Source organism: Camelus ferus, chromosome 14 (genome assembly GCF_009834535.1).
Source record: "Camelus ferus isolate YT-003-E chromosome 14, BCGSAC_Cfer_1.0, whole genome shotgun sequence".
NCBI classification, from domain to species: domain Eukaryota; kingdom Metazoa; phylum Chordata; class Mammalia; order Artiodactyla; family Camelidae; genus Camelus; species Camelus ferus.
Genome location: NC_045709.1, coordinates 6,458,602 through 6,481,930, shown reverse-complemented (window position 1 = coordinate 6,481,930; position 23,329 = coordinate 6,458,602). Strand labels below are relative to the sequence as shown.

Below are 23,329 nucleotides of genomic sequence, written 5' to 3'. Positions count from 1 at the left end.
TAATCACTGGGAATAATTGTTAAAAATGCAGATTTCCTGATTCTGACTTCAAAGATTTTCATTCTCTAGAGGTGGTTTTGGGTGTCTGTAGTTCTACAAGCTCCCCAGGTGATTCTGATAGAGTGGCTTGAGAATTACACATTAAGAAATAGTTCTGTATTCTCCAGTCCCCAAATGAAAAAGTTCTGCCATGTCCTGGAATTCTCAAGATTAAATGATATCAATTAGTATCTGTTGAATTCATCTGATGCTATTTGGCTCTTAAAAAGAATGCATGTAATCCTCAATAATTAGGCCTAAGAGGAGGAAATGAACAATAATTCATCACAAATTCTGAAAAAAACCAAAAAATAAAAAAACATCCCAAATAGTTCTACTTAACTAATTGCAGTTTTGGTGATCAAGTAAGGCAGAAGTTCAATGTACTAGTATTCTGATAACTGATGACTGTTCTTAGTGGGGTTACACACAGGTTTTCAGAGCAAGGGCCTAAGCCATGAATTCAGATATGAGTAGGAAATTCTGGAAGACCAGTAAGGTAGACCTTTGGTATTAGGCTCCATCAGGCCAACTCCTATGTGATGTTTATGACTTGACTAAGAGCCACGGGCCTCTGGGAGGCTCCTTTCACCTTCTAAAACTGGGTTAAATGCAGTTACAAGGGCTTCCTAGTATCCACTAATACAGGGATCAACCCCAAGCATATCTCACTGTACACCACCCACACTGGTGTGATTCTTCAGGGCCTTCGCATAGATGGTCAGTCATTTTTCAAACTGCTAGCTTTTTTCACTTTTTTCAGGCTTCTCCTTAAAAAACATCTCTTCAGAGAGACTTTTCTTATCACCTTATTTAACTAGGCTTCCCATCCTCAACCACCTGTCACGGTGTCCCGTGACTCTGCTCTCTTTAGAGCACCCACTACAATTTGTGAATTGTTCCCCCAGTTTTATTGAGAAGCAGTTGACATCTATCACTGTATGAGTTTACAGCATGATGGTTTGATTTACAGAGATTGTGAAATGATTACCGCCACAGGTTCAGCTAACAATCATTTTCTCTTATAGATACAATAAAAAGGAAAAAAATGAAAAAAAAATTTCTCCTTGTGATGAGAACTCTTAGGATTTACTCTCTTGACGTCCCTATACATCTTGTACAGCAGTCTTGGCTATAGTCATCGTGTTGTGCTCTTATCTGACCCTTTTTACTGACATGTTCTGCTCTCCCACTCATATAAAACCATGAGGCAGGGAATCTGTGTTACTCACCTGTGGACACTCTGTAGTGACTAGCACAGAACCTCCTCTCAAGGAGAAGGGATACGAATGCCTGGTTCACCACTGTGTTCTCAGCACTTCGTAGCACCAAGGACACACCTGTGTTTAATAAATGTTTACTGAATGAACAAACACCTTCTTTCCTCAAGAAATACTTTTTACAGGGAAATGATCTGAAAACTCAAAGGCTCTCTTTCCTTGACCCTATAGGTCTCGATTGCTATCATTTCAATGCTTAGCTTTTGTACTGCAAAATATCTCTTTCAGTCACTTTCCCCGTTAAGGAAGAGAGGAATCCGCAGTCCTGTCTCTCTAGTAGTTCAGGTTCTAACTCTGACCCTATATAATACAAAATCAGGACTTAAGAAAATAAAAGAAGTTAATTTCCCCCTGGAATTATAAAAGAATACATACTTTCTGAAAGAATAGAAATAGAAAAAGACAAAAAACCAAAAGAATACAAAACCTCATAAACAACCAATCCAGGGAAAAACCCACCAGCTGTCATGTCACCCTGTGACATGTAAAACAATGGAGTCTTGGTGAGAAACTGAGTGCCAGCCCCTCTTGTGCCGCGGTGCTCTTAAAAGCATCTCCAATTTGTCTGTCTTGTGTTTCTAAACAGTTAATATTTGTAGTTACACTGGGATAATAAAAATCTGGCAAGTGATCTGGGGTGCAAGACTTGTTTTCCATGATAGCCCCCACCATGATCTGATTGGTTAGAACAAATCTTTACAGGCTATTCTCTTTACAAACATTGCCTGCTCCAGGTCAGTTAATAACATTACAACAAACAAAAGAAAGATAAAGACCACAACTTCCTCAGATAGAGATGCCATTTTATTTATACATAAAAAAAGTACACCTCAGGAATTCTTCTTTTCTAAAAACAGTCTTTTAATTGTACAGTTTGAAATGAAAAGACTGAAAGGGGCAGTGTATAGCTTTAAAATTTTGTACATACTATAGTCACAGTTAATTTTTTAAGCTGCAAAAAATATACCTCTCCTATAATAGGAAATGCATGACCTTTTGTTAACTGTAGGCTAAAATCACATGATGGCACGAAAAGCCAAAGTAGAAAAATTAATATTATGAAACAGGAGACTTGGTATTGATGTTACATGGGTTACATGCACCTACCTCTTAAGTATATAACCAACCGAGAATTTTATTTTTCCCAAACAATACCTATCATTGCCATGGAAAAAGTGAAGAGAAGTGATAAGGGCTCTTGTAAACAGTCTAAAAACCCTCTCCCATGATCATACATTTCTGAGTAATAATGTTAACATTATCCATCTTATATAAGGAACAAAAAGTGTCATGATGTTTTGGGAGCAAATGATTTTTATAATAACTGTTCATCTATTCTGAAGCATGTAGGCCTCAGTATGATGTAAATCTCAACATTACTTTCAAAAAAAATCATTAATTCCAAGAACCATTAAATATTCAACTGATAAATTGTCAAGTAGCTGCTACATCTGAACAAGATTAAAAAAAACTCTTAGTAAAACCGTAGCTTTTCTTTTCTTTTTTAGCACAGGGCTTAATTTATGATATTCTTCCCAATACAAAAAAATTTATCTGATGATACAGTCTTATTACAGGTGTAGCTACCTTCTCTCACCTTTTGTCTCCCCTCCCAATTCCCCCACTAGCTAAAGCCATTTATGTACCAGTAATGTGGTTAATATTCAAAGCATCAAAATCTACCTGAGACAATTTAGAGAGTTGAACAAAATCATATAATTTCAGGTACAATGAACTTAAATGTCACCTTCACCAAACAGCAAAGAATGTGAAAGTATCTGCTCAACTTTTTGAGGCAAATGTTGTTCTTTTTTCTTCTTCATTTTTAAGTTTCAAGAGGTTGCAGTTGTATAAAATTTGGCCAAGAAGTATAGGAAATTAAAAAGTTCCTAGTAAAAAATGTCAACAATCCCAATTTTCTGCCAGATGGAGGAGACTTGATTTAACCTGGACTTTCACAGCTTTGGACGAGGGGAGGGGACAAAATGAAGACCAACTTCCCATTCTGTGCAAAGAGCTACTCTGTTCTTCATTGTCAATGTTGTTATATTGGGTTTAGTCTCTCCATGGGGCAAAAAACCTCTGGCCTGGCCTTGCATTTTGTTAAAACTGCCCTGGGGTTGTAGGAAAGAGCACTAGACCTGAGGTACCAGTAAGGCGGCTCTCATGGAAAGTGTTAGGCAGAAGAGACTTTTCTTCCTTTTGCTGAGGTCACAGATATTCCAAAGGTGAGGGAAGAAATGGTAAATATCCTTTATAGACACATCCTTATTTTCCCCTTAAGATGAGAAAAGCAAAGCAAAAATAAGCATCCAAAGATGACATTTTTACTTTAGAAACTACCAAAACTTCCCCCTAAAAACATGTTAGGAATGTACATAAGGATGAGGGACTAGAAAACATTTCTTCCTTTCATCAGGGAAAAAAAATTATAACAAAATTAATGAAAGTAATAGATGCTCTGGTACAAAGTTTTGTGTTTGGACAATATCACTCACTAAAAATGACATCTTTAGTCAGAAGGCAGCTCTGTTCAATTCTGCTTGGACTAGAAGCTCTTTCAATTTGCTCAGGAGAAGAATTCATCTTTTAAATAGCAACACTCCTTGAGCAGATTACTGTTATGGAAATTATCATTGTCCTTCTATGATCAGAAGAAAAAGCTGTCCCATAACTTGACTGAACAGTTTACTCAATTTTCATAAAGTCTAAATGAACTAGAACTCAGAATCTTTTCCCATTAAAATTGTGTGCTTCATCAAAATTAGAACACAGAACTAGCAGATCAATCAGAATTAATTAGTAAGAAAATATAACTTACAGAATTTAAATTTAGGCTTTAACTAGTCAGAATTCAGAATTTTCTGTTTAACATCTTAAGAGGCAGTGCTTAAAGCATCAAAAACTTATAATAATCCATCAGTGTGGTTTTGATTAGTTTCCATTTCCATTTTTGTATTCGGGGATTATGAGTTTGATTTTTCTAAAAAGCTATTCATGATAGATATAAAAGATCTGTTCCCAATCAATTAGCTAAAATCTGTTAAAGATAAATGGGCAAAGCCAGATCATCCCAGAGCAGTTTAATGACTTAGAAAGCTTTGGCTGAGATCAAGAGACTGAGTCTTAAGACTTCACACTGCTAATGGTTAAGGGCATATCTTGTCCCTCAGGTTGCCTCCATAGAAATACTTCATAAAGTTGGAAAAATGCAAATAGTTTTTCCTTAGCACATGGAATAATGCAGAGGTCCCTCTTTCTGACTTAAAAACAAACAAACCAAAAATCCCAGACCACAAATAAAAAGCCCTGATTGCCCAAACAAGCAAACTGATAACAAAATGGACAAAACCTCCATACTCTCTATTTTCAAGTAAACTTTGTATATTCATTGGCTGTGGGTTAGAGGGAAAACGCAAACGATTTCAAATTCATGGATTTTCTGCAAGGACCCCAACGCACTCACTCTGGGTAGGTTTGTAAAATCTGACAAGGGGATCTGAGCTGTAGGAGAGACTCAGCGGATGGTCCAGATCAGATCTCAGAGACACCACAAAAATTAGGGAGTTGGGGGGAGGGACGATGCTCAAAATAATTATTTGAAGAAAAGCCCACACTTTGTCAGAAGCCGAAGACACACAGATTCTATTCCACACAAGACACGCTGATTTTACATTTCCATGTGACTTTAAAGGATGCACAGAACAAAGGAAGTCTGTGTGGTTTTTAAGACTAAAGTAATCCACTAATCTTAAGAACTTTAAAACCAAGGAATAAAGGTGGACAGACAGAAAAAAAGAGTATTCTTCAACTCTTCTTCACTGCACAGGGAAATCCCCCTGAAGTAAGAATAAGAAAATTCAGTAAGTTGGAAAATATTTCTAACTCTGTATTTTCCCTTAAAGTCACATTTTAATATTGATGTAGGTTTCATACAATTAAAAATCACAAAGATTTTAGGAAGTAACTTTTTTTAGGAAGTAGCTTTTATGTAATCAACATCACAAACCCTTGTCAATTCGGGCTATAGACGAGTGATGTAATGGTTTTGAACCTTAACTTACAGAGAACCTTTCAAAAGCAATGAACATCTTCAAACTGTGATCTTGTTTAACATAAAAAGACTGCTAGCAAATCTCATTTTTAAATAAAGCATGCATATTTATCCAAGCTTCAAACCACACTTTCCTTTGCCGTTTCTCATAAATGAAAAAACTTTCATTTTAGCATTTTGAATAGTAATGTCCTGTTAAGTTATTATGAGGACAAGGCTACTTTTCCTGGTGTACATTTTTTATTCCACAGGTTTGAATTTTCAAAAAAATCATAGTTTACATAGGAAAAAAAAGATCTGCAGGTTTATAATCTACTTTATTATAAAAGGGAAATGAATTTTTATACACAATTATTTATAGACAGCAGAGTATTTAGTAAAGCTCAAATTCATCAATATGAAAATATACCTGTAATATACTTACTTATAAAAACATATTGCCTTTGCCATGTGAAAACCTGGTGTTTAGTTCTCTAGATTTCTTTATCAGGGCTTTTTTCTGAGCTTCATCAAACCGATGAACTTTGAGATCCTTATCACGGTCAAATGGTATTCTTTCTTGGGGCTTGTTTTTATCTTCAGCAGCCTTATTCTTTAATTTTTTATGATGAATGTCCATAAGAGATTCTGACCTTTTTGATTCCTGGGGAGAGCAAGAGAATAAAAATAAAAATCTTTAATGTGTATAGATAACTGGCAGAATGTAATCAGGAAACAAAATAATGAAGCAGCAGTGGCGAACATGAAGGAGGGCTATTTACAACCCCCCAGGTTTTTCTAAATCCAAGATAGCATCTCTGAAGAAAATATGTATCAGAGGCAAATTCAATTCAACCAAAATGTGGGTATCTACAAACTACATGCCACACAATAAAAAAAGGGCAAGACAGAGAGGAAACAAATGTTTAAATAACCATAAGGAAAAGCATGGTGTGATGAATCAAAATTAGAGTCTGAACCAAGGACACAGTGAGAAGGAAGAGCAATTATTTTTTCACTTGGGAGACCAGTTAAAGCTCCATGGATGCCCTGGTCTGTGAAGCCTGAACAGCTGGAACAGAAGAGACAGGCACTGCCAGGCTGAAGCGAAAGCAAAACAACGGGCCACCACTGACAAAGTCCGGGGCCTGTGCAGGATACACTGGCACACTCTGTGTGCCTAGAGAATTTGTGTTTCTTTCTGATTGCTTTCTCATTTCGTTTTCAGCTGGGGCAGGTGCTCGGTGGGGTAAGCGCTCACATTTTCTTCTTCCTTTTTTTAAACTGAAGTATGGTTGATTTCCACTATTATATTAGTTTCACATTTTCCAATATATCTAGTAGGATGAGGTCTGAACACAGACAATTGGTTTCATAAACTGGAAGTTCATTACAGACCACTCAGTACTGATTAAAGTAAAAGGCAGATGGCCCTGGACTGGGGAAGCCGGGGGTGCGGTGCAGGAGTAAGTGCAGCTAGTACAGACCAGCAGCCTTCAAAGTGGAGTCTATGTATTCCTGGGGGCCACATGGAGTGCATTCCATGGGGTGCGAAGGCACAGAGAAGTTTAATCCACCTACAATTCTCAACTTTTTCACGTAGTCTTACTTAAAACTGACTTGTCTGATACTGTATCTCATGAGGATGTTTCCCTTTCATGACAGCCCTTTCCCATTTAACAAAGGAGAGGCCCTTCAGAATCTTATTGTAGAATATTGTCTTGAAGAGCAAGTCTCCAGAGCATCAAGTAAAAAAATCTGAAATACTGGTACAAATGAAACTGCTAATCAAGGAACTGTAAACCCAGGAGGCTTTGTATCCTTCTGTGTCTTAAACTTATTTCTCTTTAGAGTGTGATGTCCTTTTGGAATGGGTATTTTGGCTTTTGTTGGAATGTTGTGAATTCAGATTCGCTGCTAGATGGGGCAAAGAAAGAAAGGGCAATTCCTGCTTAACAATCACCTCTCTTCCAGGCCCAGCCTCCTGGCAAAGACTATAGTAAAGAGCAAAGATGTGAAGGAGCTCAGTGAAAGCAATACAACTGGTAAGAAATGTTGAAGGTGAACTAAATGTCCATTGACAGATGACTGAATAAAGAAGTTGTGGTATATTTATACAATGGAATACTACCCAGCCATAAAAAACAATAAAATAACGACACTTGCAGCAACATGGATGGCCCTGGAGAATGTCATTCTAAGTGAAGACAGAAAAAGAAAAAATATCATATGATATCACTCACATGTGGAATCTGAAAAAAAAAAAAAAGGACAAACGAACTTATTTACAAAACAAACAGACTCACAGACATAGAAAACTAATTATGGTTACTGGGGAAAAGGATGGGAAGGGATAAATTGGGAGTTCGAGATTTGCAGATACTGACTGGTATATATAAGACAGATAAACAAGTTTATACTGTATAGCACAGGGAACTATATTCGATATCTTATAGTAGCTTACAGTGAAAAATACGAAAATGAATGTATGTATATTCATGTATGACTGAAGCATTGTGCTGTACACCAGAAATTGACACAATGTTGTAAACTGACTATATTTCAATTAAAAAAAAAAAAGAAATATTCAAGGTGGCAGTGTCTTCTTTCTAGACGACAACTCGGTACCTGCCCACCTACTTCACAATTCAGAAGTGTCATAGGAATGGTCATAATCACATCTGTTTGAAGGGAAAAATGAAGTCAGATTTTCTGACAGAAAGGAGGTCAGAAATATGCCCAATATGACAATCAGATCTGACTTTGTCAACTAGGTTATGTGGTAGTTATTTCCTATAAATTGAGCTCAATCTGGATGCTGTATTAGTAAATATTTATTTAAATTAGCACTCTTTCCATTTTCCTAATCCCTCTCATTTAATTTATAAATTGGTCATTTCATAAATTTTGATAAAGTCTTTAGGAAATGAATTGATTTGCACATCAAGTGCTTTCTAATTCTTTATTTTTAATGAAATTTGAGGTAAGAAATCAAACATTGAAAGAAAAAAAATAGGCTATCAATATATACAGCATGGAGAAACAGTTAAGAACTTAAGTTCTAATTCAGAAAAATCTGTGTAGCAATGGTGGTTCTGCTATTTTCAACACTGGTGATCTTATTAGGCAAGTAATTTAAGCCTCAATTTCTCAGATGTAAAATAATAAATCATAACAGTAATAATGTCCAAATATTTGGGTGAGATAGGAGTTAATGATCTAATATCTAATGAATACAAAGGATTTAGTACAGTGTTGGGATATATAATAATTATTCAATAAATGCTAAGTGTTCAATTTACCATGGAGGGTATAGCTCAGTGGTAGAGGGCACGCCTAGCATGCATGAGGTCCTGGGTTCAATCCCCAGTACCTCCATTAAAAATAAGTAAATATATAAACCTAATTACCACTGCCCTCACACACCACACACACAAAACCTCCTCAGCTCTCAATTTACTGAGCATTTACTATATTGTAATCCTCACAACACATCTGTAAATCAAATGTTATTATTTCTATTACACAGATTTGGAAAAGTACAAGTGAGTAAATAAGCCCTGTTCAGGGGCTGAAGAGTCAGGGCACTATGTCCCTTCTTCACCCTGTTCACCCCCGGCCCTCAGTACCCAGTGGGCTGGCGATGCTGCCAGCTTGAGCCCCAGTTGAGAGATCACTTATAATAATTTTTGTTAATAGAGCATTATGAGGTTTAAGAAAATAACTCAGAAATTGTCTAAAGAATTGAATGACAGCACTATAGCAAACTCTGTTCAATTCTCATCCACTTCTTTATGTGAACATGGTTTCTTAACTCTTAATTATAAAACTTTTTCTTAGATTTATCATTTTTTACTTGACTATTTGTGTATTTTTGTTTTTTGGTTTTTTTTGTTTTTTATTGCTTTATAATCATTTTACAATGTTGTGTCAAATTCCAGTGTTCAGCACAATTTTTCAGTCATATATGGACATATACACACTCACTGTCACATTTTTTTCTCTGTGAGCTACCATAACATTTTGTGTATATTTCTGTGTATTTTTGTTTAAATTTTTTTTTAGGTTTTTTTTTTTTTTTTTGGTTGGGGAGGTAATTAGGTTTATTTATTTTTAGAGGAGGTACTGGGGATTGAACCCAGGACCTACTGCATGCTAAGCGTGCGCTCTAACACTTTGAGCTATACCCTCCTCTCTTAATTATAAAACTCTTAACTATAGAGACAAACAAACAAAAGAACACATTTAATGTTGAAACCTCTCTTATTCTAGCATTAAGTAAGCAACATTCATTCAAAGACCAGGAACTAACTGGAAAAAAGTCTTTCATTAAGTTAAGTTCACATTTTACTTTCTATGTTTAATAACTGTTTATCAAAATTTGTAATACATTTAAATTATTTTGATCAAGTGAAATTACACCTTCATCCAAAAGTAAAGAAAAGTATAGACATTTAAAGAGTTAGGCACAGGAAATTGAAAAAAAAAAACTTTTCATTTCAATTTATGTGCATATTTTTGTTGAAGTGAAATATGGCTTATCAATATAATCATATAAGACTTTCAAGCGTAAAAATGAAGCCCATTAAGATAAAATACTGTGGCAGAAGAGAAATGAAATTATGTATTCAAGGAGAAAAAGAATGAAATAAAATTTCCAGCTGTTAAGGAAGTACTTGTTCATATTTTTTTAATGGATAATAGTAGATATTAAATTGCTATGGCATTTTGATTCCATTTGAAACATTTAAGAGAGCAATTCAATATGCTATAAATTTCATCGCTGGTAACTACTGAAACTTATAATGAACATTTTTCAAGGTCAAGTAGAAGGTTTCTTTGAGGGAATACTGAGTAAAAGTACTGGTCTCTTGACCAGTTGACCAGTTGAAACAAAAAACAGATTCCTGAGCCCCATGATAGATTTTAGTGAATCAAAATTGCCAACCGTGGGTCTCAGAAACCTATGCTTTTAAAAACCACCCAGGTCCTCATACAGGTGACCTGTAAGATAGAGCATTCTTTCTGGTAGTTAGGTGACAACACAAAGAAGTGGAGTAGGGTTAATTTTAGGATGGAGAAGTATAAATACAAGTATTTGTGAATGAATAAATGTAAATCTATGCTATGAAAACTTGAACTTTTAACATCATTTCTCCACATTCTTCCTCTCTTTTTCCACAAATGAGATAATAACTCATGAGTGAGATGATAAGGATGAAGGCAGACAGACTATCAAGCATTGCAAGGGGAAGGACTGAGGATATAGGAAAGAGCTGGAGGAAACAGCAAAGTTTGGAGGGGCTGCGTGCAGACATGAGAAAGAGGGAAGCTGTAGAAGCCCTGCTTTATTTACCCAGAGCCGCTGCTGAGGAAAATGACCTGCACTGATGAGCAAAACTGTGCAGAAGGTAACAAAAAGCAAACACAAACGGAGAAATAAAGATGGCAGGTTTCAACGGACTGATCCTCTATGTTAGTAAATTAAACATCAATAAAAACAGAGGAATAAATTAAACCACTGGACTATTATAGGCAATTCAAATAATTCAAGTGCTCAAATTTATTATGATAAAAGAAATGAGCTGTTATACTAGCTTGTTTCAGGTTTTCTGTCTGTCTGGCTTAGCATAATTTGCACATTGTAACCCAGAAGACCGAACTAATGCTTGACTATAAATAAGTAATAAAACACCTAGAAGCAGTCAGTTCAGTAAAAATCGCACCAAACTCCAGTTCAGGTAGAGATCAATTTACCAAATGACCAATGTGCTGATTTACCAAATTGAATCATTTAACAAAAATGTGTGTGTTTTATACCAATTTGTAAAAGCCAGAGCAATTTATTTTGAATGGGATAGTTTTTCAAAAGCTTTTGAAAATTCATACTGATCCTAGTTGTTTGGTTTTTTAATATTTTTACATATTTTTATATTTTCTCCCATATTTAAATCTTTACATCAAACATTCCAAATCAGCTTACAATTTTAAAATGTATGTACTGAGGCTCTCTAAGAGTTAGTAGGGCTCTTACTTTCTGATCATATGCTACCCATCTCTAGGAATTAGATTTCTGATATATGACTGAAGTGAAAAACGAACTGAAAATATTACATGAGATACATTAAAAAGCCCTACACAAAAGGATTTTATACACACACACATAATACAGTTGAGAATTTTTCATAACAGATGTATAGAAAAAGACTGAGATGAAAAGGAAGACATTCAAAAAAAAAAAAAAAGAAACAAGAAAAGAAGAAAAAATTAGAAGAGCATTAACAGATAGAAAAAAAAAAAAAGGAAGGTCATATATTTTATTCTCTGACTTACATTGTATGAGGACACCTGCTCGGCCAATCTCTTTTCCCTTCCTGACAATACATGTTCTTCATCCTTCTTAGTGAATGATTTTTTTGCTTCTTGTGTCTCCTGAGGAATGAACACAGATAACACATTACTGAACCATATAATTAAGAGCAAATAAAAAAGACATACAATTATTTTTATTCAGATTGAGTAATAACAGACTAAACTAAGCCAGGCCTGTTGAATCTCTTCTCACTAGAAATGTTAAGTTAATATACTTGATAAAGGATCTGTTAGTGTCCTACTCTAAGATTTTCCTGAAAACAAGAAAAAACCCACCCCTATCCAACAACCAATTGGAGTTTTATCAAATTCAGAGATGAGTCTGACAAACAAGATGAAACGTAGAAGAAAAATAAGGCTTAAGACGGGGAGGGTATAGCTCACTGGTAGAGCGCATGCTCTGCATGCATGAGGTCCTGGGTTCCATCCCCAGTACCTCCACTAAAATAAATAAGTGAATAAATAAACCTAATTACCTTCATCCCCAAAATAAAAAACAAAACAAAAACCAAAAAAAGAAAAAAAGAAAACAAGAAGAAAAATAAGGCTTAAGAAATTTTATGTTATCTGTTTTCAAAAACTAGGAGAAGCACTCTAAAAGGAAAAAAAAGAAAACAAAAAGAAATAAAGGGGGTACAGAAAAAATAAAAAATAAAAATAAAACTATCTTTATTCATAGATGACATGACTGTCTATGTAGAACACTCCAAAGAATCTATTAAAAACCCTTATGGACATTAGTAAGCAAGTATGGCACAGATGCAGGATACCAGGTTAACATACAAAATATACCAGCAATGAACAACTAGAATCTGAAATTTAAAAAGAAACACCATGTACCATAGCACACACACACAAATGAAATACTAAGGTAAATTTCCAATAAATTTTAATTAGGAAAAAAAAATTCTGGAGAATACAGTACCAACCAGGAATGAAGCAGGCCTGCATAAAAACAATTGAAAACCATTTTTCTCAAAGCATTTAATAGTATTTATACTTACTGTCCTCAAAACAGTATTATTACTGTTGCTATTTGCTCAAGAAAGCCAAGGAGGCCGCCGTTAATTTTTATCTTAATAATGGGCTGAAACAACACTGTATTTAATAAAGTATGTTAAAAACATAGGAATAGCTAATTTCTTATTTTTCCCTAAATTTTTTCTCAGAAACAGATTCTTTTACTTGTAAATATTAAGAGATAAATGATGCTCTGCTAAGATGGAGGTGAAAACCTGACCAGTTAAGAATTAGTCCATCTACTCAAGACGGGGAGGTGAGAACATAACAGGTCTTATTCAGTTAATCTGTGCATAACACTTCCACTTCTTCCTAAAGAGCAATCTTACTTCACTTAGGCCATGTTGCAAAGGAAAGAAGTTGTCTTTTTGGAGACGATCTTAAAGGCTAAATGATAAAAACGCCAATATGTTACCTTTATAAAAGACCAGTTAAGAAAGAGTAGACAGGCATTTCAACGCTAGTCATTCAAGGTGTGTGGCTCACTTCTATACCACATCTTTTGTTACCTATTTGCCCTCAGGTGTGTTGGTTCACCTTACCTTTCTATTACAACTCTTGGATTTCCTTGAATCCTCAGGGCAAAAGAGAATTTATGATTTTGCCATCTATTCAAGGTACGGTGCTAAAATGTGGAGATTTCCACATACCCTCCGTGTTTTAAGAACAACATTGTCTATTTCACAATCAATTCTTCACTAAAATGAAAGTATCCTTCAGGGCTTTTTCTATTACCTGTAACCAAATGGAATGCCTGGCAGAGGAGATATTCAATTTTGCGTCACAGAATGAAAATAGAACTCCTCATGATTCTAGGTACTCATGAACAAGATAAATAGAATTAGAGGAATGAATTAAGTGTGAAACTGTTTAAATCAGAACTGACAGAGCTATAATCATAAGGTGCCAATTAGTCAAGCATTTAAGATTTCAAAGGGACAGTTTAAGGAAATTGAAACCTTCGAATGGAGTAAATTTAAGGAGCGGTGCTGAGGACACTGGTTGGATTCGTAATTTACAATGGAATATTTTATAATAAATGGAAAGATGCAAAAAAAAAAGAAAATCTAACAATAATGTATTTTATGCATACTTTCGGGGGCATTTTTTGGGTAAATTATTCAATGTATTAATGAAAGTGCTTTTTGTCTGTCTTGGAGGGACCATGGAGTTTACTGCTCTCGAGCTACTGTCATTTTCAGAGAGAGTCCCTATGTATCACTTAACTTGCTACGTTAATCATGGCTTTGGCTTTTTTCAAAATATTTTAAAAAATTAACTTTCATGGAGATAGTACGCTGTATAAAGGAGGGGATTTGGAGTCAGAAAAGTCTATAATGGGATTACTGTTCACCACTTACCACATTTAATTCCAGAAAAGTTGACCTCATAGAGGACAGTTTCCTTGATAAAATGAGGTCAATAAACCTATGTCTCCAGGTTCTTCTCAGATTTAAATGGGATAATTTATTGGGAAATAGTAAGCAAATACTCTGGAAGTAACTGGTATCACTTCCTTTTCTTAGAACTTTCCTTCAGGGGAAATCTTTTCCCTTTGAAATTATAATTTAAAAAACAGTACACTTACCTAATTCTGCCTTATATTTTTTTCAAAATAGAGCCAACCTGGACAGAAATACAGGAACAAACAGACACTCTCACCTTAGCTTTTCTTTCCCTGTCGGCTGGAGTATCTGTCCAGACTGATCGATCTCCAGACTTGTCATCTGCTCTTCTCTTGAAAGTTCTGGGCCCAAGACCAAAGTCTTTCATTTCTGGAGGAAGCTCTGTCATCCAAGACTCTCTGGTAATTGGTTTAGATGAATCCTTTAAGAGAAATAAAAAATTAAATTAAAAAAAAGCAGCCTGGAAAGTGTTGTATGTGTGTAGAATACTGTATAAGTGACTGTTTCTCAATTGAGGCTTGAAAATTAACAGACTTTAAGAGAAAGAATTTAATAGATGATTGATGTTTGTGGTAATGTACGTTATAAATACTTCCATCTAATTTACTATTCCCTAGACTTCATGTTATCTTTTGCCATACAGAAATTTTTAAGTAGGCAAATTTGCCAGTTTTTTCCTTTTATAGCTTCTGAGTTACCTAGATCCTAAATTTTTATACACATACATATACCTACAAATGTACAAACACATTTTTTTTAAAGTCCATTTTTCGAATTTAGATTTTTAATCTATTTAGCTGATTTCTCAGAGTAAAGAGTATTGTGTATTTAAGACTTACATCATCTCCTTTAGCCAGTTTTTCTTTCATTCTCTGGGCTCTTTTTTCAAACTCTGTGGTTACACTATAGTTAACCGGTCCTTTGGCAGGCATCGGTCCAATGATGTCCTCCTCTTCACTGCTATCTGTTTCCTTCTGAAATAAGACGTTACTTTTAAACCAAGAGTGGAGCTACAGGTTATAGAAAATGATCCTAAAATTACAAAACAAAAAAGTGAACACTGTGTTGCTGGCTAATTACTGAGCAGTGAGCACCTTTTCTGGGCTTTCCTCAAGTGCAGGTACAGAGATGACAAATCCAGGGCATGTGGATTGTCCCACCTCCTCTCCTATGTCTATGGCAGACCTCGGTGACTTATTTCAGCTCTCTTCCTGATGGACACAGATGTGGCCTCACAATTCCTCTCAATGTTAATATTCCAGGGAATTAGTAACAAGTGATCAGAAATGACACAAGTTGAAACCATTTTCATTCCTGCTGTAAGATGCACACAAGTAAGACATTCTGGGAAGCTGTGTCAGCCTTCATGGTTTAGTATAGTCCACTGAAATGGAAATGCTGTGCAATACCTCACAAAATGCTGGGCCGAATGAGTTAATTTGGTTCCCAAAGTACCCCTCTTCTTTCCCCAAAGATATACTAGTATTCCAATAATTGAATTCAATTAGTTCATAGTAAATTATTTTAATAAAGGGTTTTCATGTAAGACTCTGTTAGATGCTATACACAGTAGGGATTAAAATAGTCCTTGTCCTCAAGCAGGAGAGAGAGAAAGATAAAGAACAATAAGACATTTGTTCTCCAGCTCTGACAGGCAGCTTCCTCCTCTTATTTTTTCAAACTACCAGGATTAGGTGTTCATTTATGTTGTTTGTTTTCCCTGCTAACCACTCAGTGGTAACTTTCTACCCGTAGTTTCTTCTCCAAACCCTGACAGCAACTGCTTTTGGTGCAAATAACTAGATAATTACACAGTCTCGTGGCTTACCCTGACTCTCTCACACACCCCTTAGTAACTATGGATTTTGGTATACAGTGTTTCATTTGAACTTCATAACAAAACTGTGAAATGGCATTATTATTCCTGTTTTCTTTTTGGGGAAACCTAGGTTTAGAGAAGTATATTTTGAAAGGTTAAACAGATTGTTTGAGGTTATAAAACTAGTATCCGAGACTCATATTCTAAGATCAAGGCCAGTATTTTTTCTACTTGTACTACAGCAGTCCCTCTATTTTCTTTATTTCAACTGCTAATGATTTAACTTTAAATGTTTATAGCTTACCTTTGCAACAGTAAGCTCTCAGCAAAGACATTATCTCAAACATATTTACAGTCCCCTACAAATATAATACTTGGTGATATAAAACAAACAGCTACAAAAGATACACTAAAACAACAGGGTCCTGCTGTATAGCACAGAGAACTGTATTTGATACCTTGTGAGCAGGAGGGTATAGCTCAGTGGTAGAGTACGTGCCTAGCAAGCACAAGGTCCTGGGTTCAATTCCCACTACCTCCATAAATAAATAATAAATAAATAAATGAATAAGTAAATAAGTAAAACCTAACTACCCCCCACCCCCAATGAAAAAAAAGTGTACACAGTATTGTATGTCAATTATATCACAATAAAACTTGAAGGAAAAAAAAACAGTCTGTAATAGCCTATAAGGAAAAAGAATATGAAAAGGAATATGTATGTGTGTAAATGAATCACTATGCTGTACACCAGAAATATTAACACATTATAAATCGACTATACTTCAATTAAAAAAAAAAGATACACTGGGGGAGGGTATAGCTCAAGTGGTAGAGCACACGCTTAGCATGCACAAGGTTCTGGGTTCAATCCCTAGTACGTCCTCCAAAAATAAATAAACCAACCCAATTACCTCCCTCTCAAAAAAAATACACTAAACTTTTAATACTATAAGAGACATGACATCAATATAGTATTGAAGTTTAGGATGATGGGTAATAAGCTAATGATATTCACACTTCCATCTAATAAGAGATGGTTTTATAAAGGCAGATGCCCGAAATTTTTGAAATAAAAATCACTTAGAATGGTGGGAGACATAAATTAAATGGGTAGATGAAGGAACAGATAAAATCAAGCCCAACACAGTAAACTGAAAACGAGAACTTGGAATCATAAACCCAAATCTAATCTAGGTATCAAATCATTTTGGTGTCCTGGATGAGTATTTATTTTTTTTAAAAGGTGAGGATTTTGTTTCTTTTTTTTAAAAGTGAGTTATTTTATCCAGAAATAAAGAGAAATCATGTACCTTACTGGTTTACAGTTTGGACTGGAGAGTTAGACAGATGTACTTTCAAGGCTGCAATTTGCGGTTGTTATCAGCCCTGTGACCTCAACCACGTTATTCAACCTTTCTAGGCTTGGTTTTGTCTTTCAGTTGGGGATTATAATAGCTCCAACCAATAAGCACTCTACTAAGGTAACCCTGTGTTTTGCACATTCTTTTCAGAATCATGCTCTTCTGAGGAAACTGGGACCTTCTCTAATTCTGGGGGAAATGCTGATAATTCTAAGTCAATCACTTTGGTCTCATTCCTCCTGCCCAACTGACTGACTTGGTGTGGGCCTATGATTCAATTTTGGCCAAAGAAATATGAGGAGAGGTCTAGAGGAAACCTGGAAATGTTTTCCTCTCTCTAAAAAGGATGCACAGGACCATTCCCCTTCTACGCTTGGACACTGCCACCTGCATGTGAATCTCAATGCTGGTAGGCTTTTGTATAATGAAGGGGTCAGCCTAAGAGGAATAAACATATTGTGGATGTCAGAGAAGGTGTGAAAACCTGGGGCCTGGGTGCTCTCACTGGACTGCTGAATTGGCCAAGCCTGGAATGACCCTACCTCTAGACCTCTTCTTATGTATGAAACATATTTTCCTTATTTTGGAAATACAGATTATAGGCCACCCAGAAAGTTCTATAAACAACCCATTTGCTAACTAAGAAGGTTAAGACAAAGTTTCATTGTGAATTGGATTTTCTGTCATTAGCAGCTAAAAGCACTCTAGCTGGTGGGAAGCAAGCCACATAAATATCTAGGGGAGGGCCATTTTGGAGAGACTTGGAGCACAGATATGAAGGCTTGGGGTGGAAGCCTGCCAGGCATATTTAAGGAGGTGCAGCAAGGAGCCCAGTGTAGTTACATCAAAATAAGAGAGGAAATCAGGGAGTTAATGGAGGCCAGATTGTAGAAGGCCCTGTAAGGATGTTGGCTCTTACGCAGAGAGAGGAGGAACAAGACAGTTCTGAGTGTGAGTGACATGATCTGACTGTTTCATCTGGGCCACTCTAGCTGCTGTGTTGAGAAGAGGTAACAGAAAAACAAAGACAAATGCAAATCTCAGCTATTGTTAAGGACCAGGCCTCTAAAAAGACAGCAGACTTCCTTCTTGACTCCAAAATCATGCCATCTTTCTTTTCCAAAAATTATGTATCCAGCAGTGCCTTTCTTATACACAGGTACCAAAGCCGGGTAGGAGATAAAGATCATTATTAAAAAATTCCTCAGCTTTCTCTCTTCTGAGTCAAATCACAAAAATTCCTTAAACTTTTCATTATGCTCTATTTTCTAGCATTTTAAAGCTTCTCTTCAAGGATGAGAACCATGCATAGGTAATGCCCTGTCAACACTGAGTTGGTATTTTTCTAACAGAATCTCAGGTCTATGACACCTTTTGATTTCACCTACCTATGCTACAATCTGAAGTTAATCTGAATATGACGTATCTCTCATTACATTTGAGTCAAATGATTATAGTCACTACTATGTAAAGTCTTGAGTTCGCTACAACTCATTCTTTAATAGAAAAATTTCCAAACCTCAGAGTTGAAATATGATGACACGTGTCCTGGATCACCTCTGCCTTTGTCACTTTTCTGTGTAGATTTAATAAAACCAGGCGGTAATGCAGGACCTATTATGGGCCTGAAAAATAAAATGAACCTTTATCATTCTCCCCGACTAAAAAGTCAGCTTTCAGAATAAAACCTCACACAAACAATAAAAATCCAGAAAATACAAATGTTGAAAATGAGAATTTTATTCAATAATATTATTATTACTCTATAACCTAATATTTTTTCACTTAGTATCATAAAAAATCTAATTTTTGCATTTTAGCTTTCTACTTGTTAGTCAATGATTGGATACTAAACCTATAATTCTCAATCTCTGTGGCAGTGGTGTGTTCCCACTTTTTAAAAGAATTATCTTAAATAAAAATCATTAAAAAGTCCTTATTATGGACTAAAGCTTGTGAAGGTCTTTTTTTATTTTGTGCCATGGCTTTCAGTGTTGCTACTTACTGTCCACTGACACTTAAGGGCATTATAATTACAGTCAGAACTGCTTAAGTATAAATTGAGCCCTACGGACATACATAGCACATGCATACAACAGATGTTTATGGTTACATGTGCCAAGGCAGTAAAAAAATCTAAACACTGTCCTCACAAAGAATCCAACAATGACGTGGAAATGTGTAAGAACGAAAATAGCTAATTTGAGATCCACAGATAAGGAAAAGGTAGTATGTGAAGGATATTTCAATCAGTGTACTTTTCTCTTTCCTTAAAAAAGCCTGGTTGGTAAGTCACTCCATTTTCTGTGGGAGCAAAATAATGCCCAAGCATAACACAAACCAGTAAGTGACAGAGCTGGAGTTTGAATCCTGGTCTATCTGATGCCAAAGTTCACTTTCTTTCAAGCTGCCCCACTGCCACATTCTGAGGGAACTGACATCTATTCAAAAGGGAAAACTGCCTAAATTCTGGGTCTGAAAAAGAGAAAGCTTTACTTTATGTATGGAAAAAATAAAAGAGGAATGATACTTTCTACTCTCTTTCATAAAGTTTCTCCTGTCTTCCTTGGTTTTTTTTCTCTAGAGATGTCCCTGGGCCAGTATTACCAACTAAGACGGCACTGAAGTCTTAAGCTGAATTTTCCAGATTGTGCTGTGTTCATTTAGAGTCTTACAGACATGCTTCCTGGTAGGGCGAAAACAGTACTAAGAGTCACAGGGTCTGATTCTGGCCAATTACTTCTTGCCTTTGCTCATAAAACTTCTTTGAACCAAAACAATTTTGCAAATGAAAAATGCAGAAATGTGGCATTGTTAGAAAGAGCAAATTAGTTATCATTTATTAAGTATAAGGAAGTGCTGTATGAGTTTTTCTGAGTACAGTTTCTAGCAGATCTACAAATGCAATTACAGCTCCATTTTCTGGCCTCAGGGAATCTGTGAGGATAAAATTAGTAATACATACAATCTGAAAATATAGTACAGGAACATAACCGTGGCATGCTATGGAGATATGTAAGATTTTCCCTCCAATATATTCTACCACCTGTTTATTTCAAACATATATTTTATTGCTGCCAAAATATAATTCTCAAGAAAGAAACTGCTATGCATTTAATAATGTATTTTCTTGGAAGGAATGTTATATCCCAGCAGTCAGCAAATTTCCTATAAGAAACCAGATAGGAAATTTTAGTCTCTGAGGGCCACATTTGGGTCTCTGTCGCAGAGCTGTCTTTGTATTTTAATGACCCCTTCAAGATCACTCTTAGCTAGTGGGCCACGCAAAACAGGTAGTGGATTGTCCATCCCTCTTATTTCTAAGAGAGCAAAGTTATATGAAATTAGAAGCTGACTAGCGTGACTATAACCTCTGAATATAAAATGTGCAACAGCCTTTTCCACTTGTTCTTGCATATTGGGATACAGTGTTATGACCTATAAAACAATCTGGTGTGCAATATCGTGTTCAGCATTTAAAAATTTTATAATTCCCAGAAGATAGGAATCAATATTTACTGTATGTTTACTCTGTGCCAGGCACCATATAAGAATCACACATGTATATACATGTGTATAAATATGAATTCTCAATTACCACAATTCTGTAAGGTACGTGTTGCTATCCTGGTTTAAGATGACAAACTGGAGGTTCAGTGAAGTTAACTATCTAATCTGGCACATAGCTATCTGTCTAATCTTTCAATAAATAATTAAGAAAACATCTGAATTAGAAGTCAGATACCAGAATTCTAGCACCAGGTCTGACACTTACTACGTGCACAACTTTATCTGTTTAAAAAAAGGGGTAAGAAGGATAATGTTTTGCCCAGCCTACCACAGAACACTCTTGTGAGTATCAAATAAGAGATAGGGAAGTTTTTTTTAATAAATTATAAAAGTGCCATAAACATGTAAATAATTATTTTCCTTATAGAAATTAAAAACTTATAAATATTTTTATATCAAATTTATTTCAAACATTCTATAAATATATAAGTTAAAAACAATTTCAGATAACTCTTTAATGAATTAACAGACACTAGTTGACATATTTAGAAAACAACTGGCCTGAAATATTACACATTATCACCTTGGAGGAGAATCATCCTGCTTTTTAAATCCAGGAGGCAGGGCTGGTCCAAAAAACCCTTCATCATCATCATCATCATCGTCATCTTGATTTCTTCTCTGTTTTCTGAAAACACAGTATAATTTTATGCATGTATGTCAGAATTGTTTTCATAGAGAAATTTTAATTTTTAAAGGAACAGTAACTCAACTAGTTGTATAAACAATGAAACAATAAATTAATCTTGCCAAGTAAGAAAAAAAATCTACCACAGGTCTTATACTAATCTTTTCCTGGAATTTATCTGTGGCCTAAAATAGAGGATGGTTACTTCTTTACAGAAGTAATATATCAGTTTTATACATTTTCTGTGGTGTTAAAGATTCTACTCAATGAAGTTTCAAATAGTCTATTTGCTATATACTTCCCAGCAAAACGTTTATGACTTTGGCTTTTAATTTCATTTAAAGAAGGGTTTTCAGTTGCTATTTCTGTATCATAATTATTAAAATACATTTAAAAAACCTTGCTACCCAATAATAAACAAAGATTCAACTTCTTATTTACATGGACCTGCGCTGAGTATGGCTAGGTCAGAGCGAAATCATTCATTTGCTTAAACAAAAACATACACTGCATGCATAATTTTTAAAAGAAATCATCTGGTTTATTTAGAATAATTTAATCACTTCACTAATACCTTAAGGAAAAATCCTTTATGTTAGAGTTTTATTGAAATTCTAGATATCTGGGGAGCTAGCTATACACTACTAGAACAAATTTCATTGTAATAGGTGTAGTTCATGAGGAAATGTCATATGAAGTGACTTCTTCCTGTGCTACACAAATGCAGATACGATATCCCCTTTGTAGCTGTCTGTTCCAGCCAATGTATACCTGGTTTGAGGCTTGATCTATCATTTGATGTAATAAGTGACTGACCTTGCAGTGGGACCACTGTCATCTTCTTCAGATTCTTGATTTCCTTCATCATACAAAGAACTGCTGTCCTCATCGCTGTCTGACGACTCTGAACTACTGCTTTTATAATTAGGAGGCAGAGCTGGTCCTGCAACTACAGAAGACGTCTTGTGTATGTCATAAGTAGTCACAACTGTTTCAGTGAACCTCAGCCGACACTTCACACTTTCTTTTCTGAAATTCACAGCACTGGCAGGCTATCATTTATTAGGACTTGAATCTCATTTGCTCCTGTTTTGTGTATAGTGGTTTTTGTCTTTCCAACTCCAAGAAGGCAGAAATCATGTCTTACACAATATTAATTTTGAGATTTACAAAAACTTTAACACTCAAACTTATAAATATAGCAATAGTGTGTAATTGTTTACATCTTCCAGTTTTTGCATTGGTTGTAATTTCGGTTGGTCCATCTGCCAAAATGTTTCATGATTTTTTTTTCTTACAGACAACATATGGTAGACAATATTTACATCACAGAGCTAACCAAACAACAAACTTGCCATTCCATACTCCAACATATTAAAAATCAAAATTACCCCATCTGGTTTCTAAGAATTTTCACTGAAGAAGATATCTTTACTGGCATTATTATACTTCTCGGTTAGTTTTCTGTTGCCAATGATTTTCCACACAGAAACAAAAGTAGAGGCACTTGAAGTTTTAGTGCTCACTAGTCGAGATTCAGAGAAAAGAATGAGGCTGTACTGAGTTGGGGATGCCTGGGAAATGGGTAAGGGTCTTCAGGGCCCACAAGAAGAGAACTGCTCTCTCTTTAAGGCTCAGAAAAGTTACAGATTATTGCATGATGTCATGATGTGACACAGACACAAGTGTCTATGTCGATCCTGAGCAGTGATACTAAACCTCTACTGCCAGAGTTCCCAAGCCTGGATGTTTATCAGAATCACCAAAATATATATAAAAAAAGAGAGGGTTTCCTGGG

At 35.5% G+C, this 23,329-nt stretch overlaps 1 protein-coding gene and 1 non-coding gene across 3 annotated transcripts in view; one reads left to right on the top strand and one right to left on the bottom strand.

Annotated features, from left to right (window-relative positions):
- Positions 1 to 4,692: 4,692 nt before the first annotated feature.
- GPALPP1 (GPALPP motifs containing 1) overlaps positions 4,693 to 23,329 on the bottom strand; it is a 29,067-nt gene continuing 10,430 nt past the window's right edge. Inside the window, exons 2-9 of one of the 2 annotated variants that reach the window (XM_014551991.2) lie at positions 22,348 to 22,480; positions 21,427 to 21,531; positions 18,853 to 18,958; positions 14,990 to 15,124; positions 14,407 to 14,571; positions 11,686 to 11,784; positions 5,798 to 6,016; positions 4,693 to 5,158 (exon numbers count right to left, since the gene is read on the bottom strand). In XM_014551991.2, the coding sequence (XP_014407477.1) occupies positions 5,798 to 6,016; positions 11,686 to 11,784; positions 14,407 to 14,571; positions 14,990 to 15,124; positions 18,853 to 18,958; positions 21,427 to 21,531; positions 22,348 to 22,480 (962 nt within the window). In that variant the 3' untranslated portion in view covers positions 4,693 to 5,158. The remainder of the gene's footprint in view (positions 5,159 to 5,797; positions 6,017 to 11,685; positions 11,785 to 14,406; positions 14,572 to 14,989; positions 15,125 to 18,852; positions 18,959 to 21,426; positions 21,532 to 22,347; positions 22,481 to 23,329) is intronic. The other variant, XM_032496119.1, reaches the window with a different exon arrangement.
- TRNAA-UGC lies at positions 12,094 to 12,165 on the top strand. Its single transcript has one exon. It is a non-coding gene; the product is annotated as a tRNA-Ala (tRNA).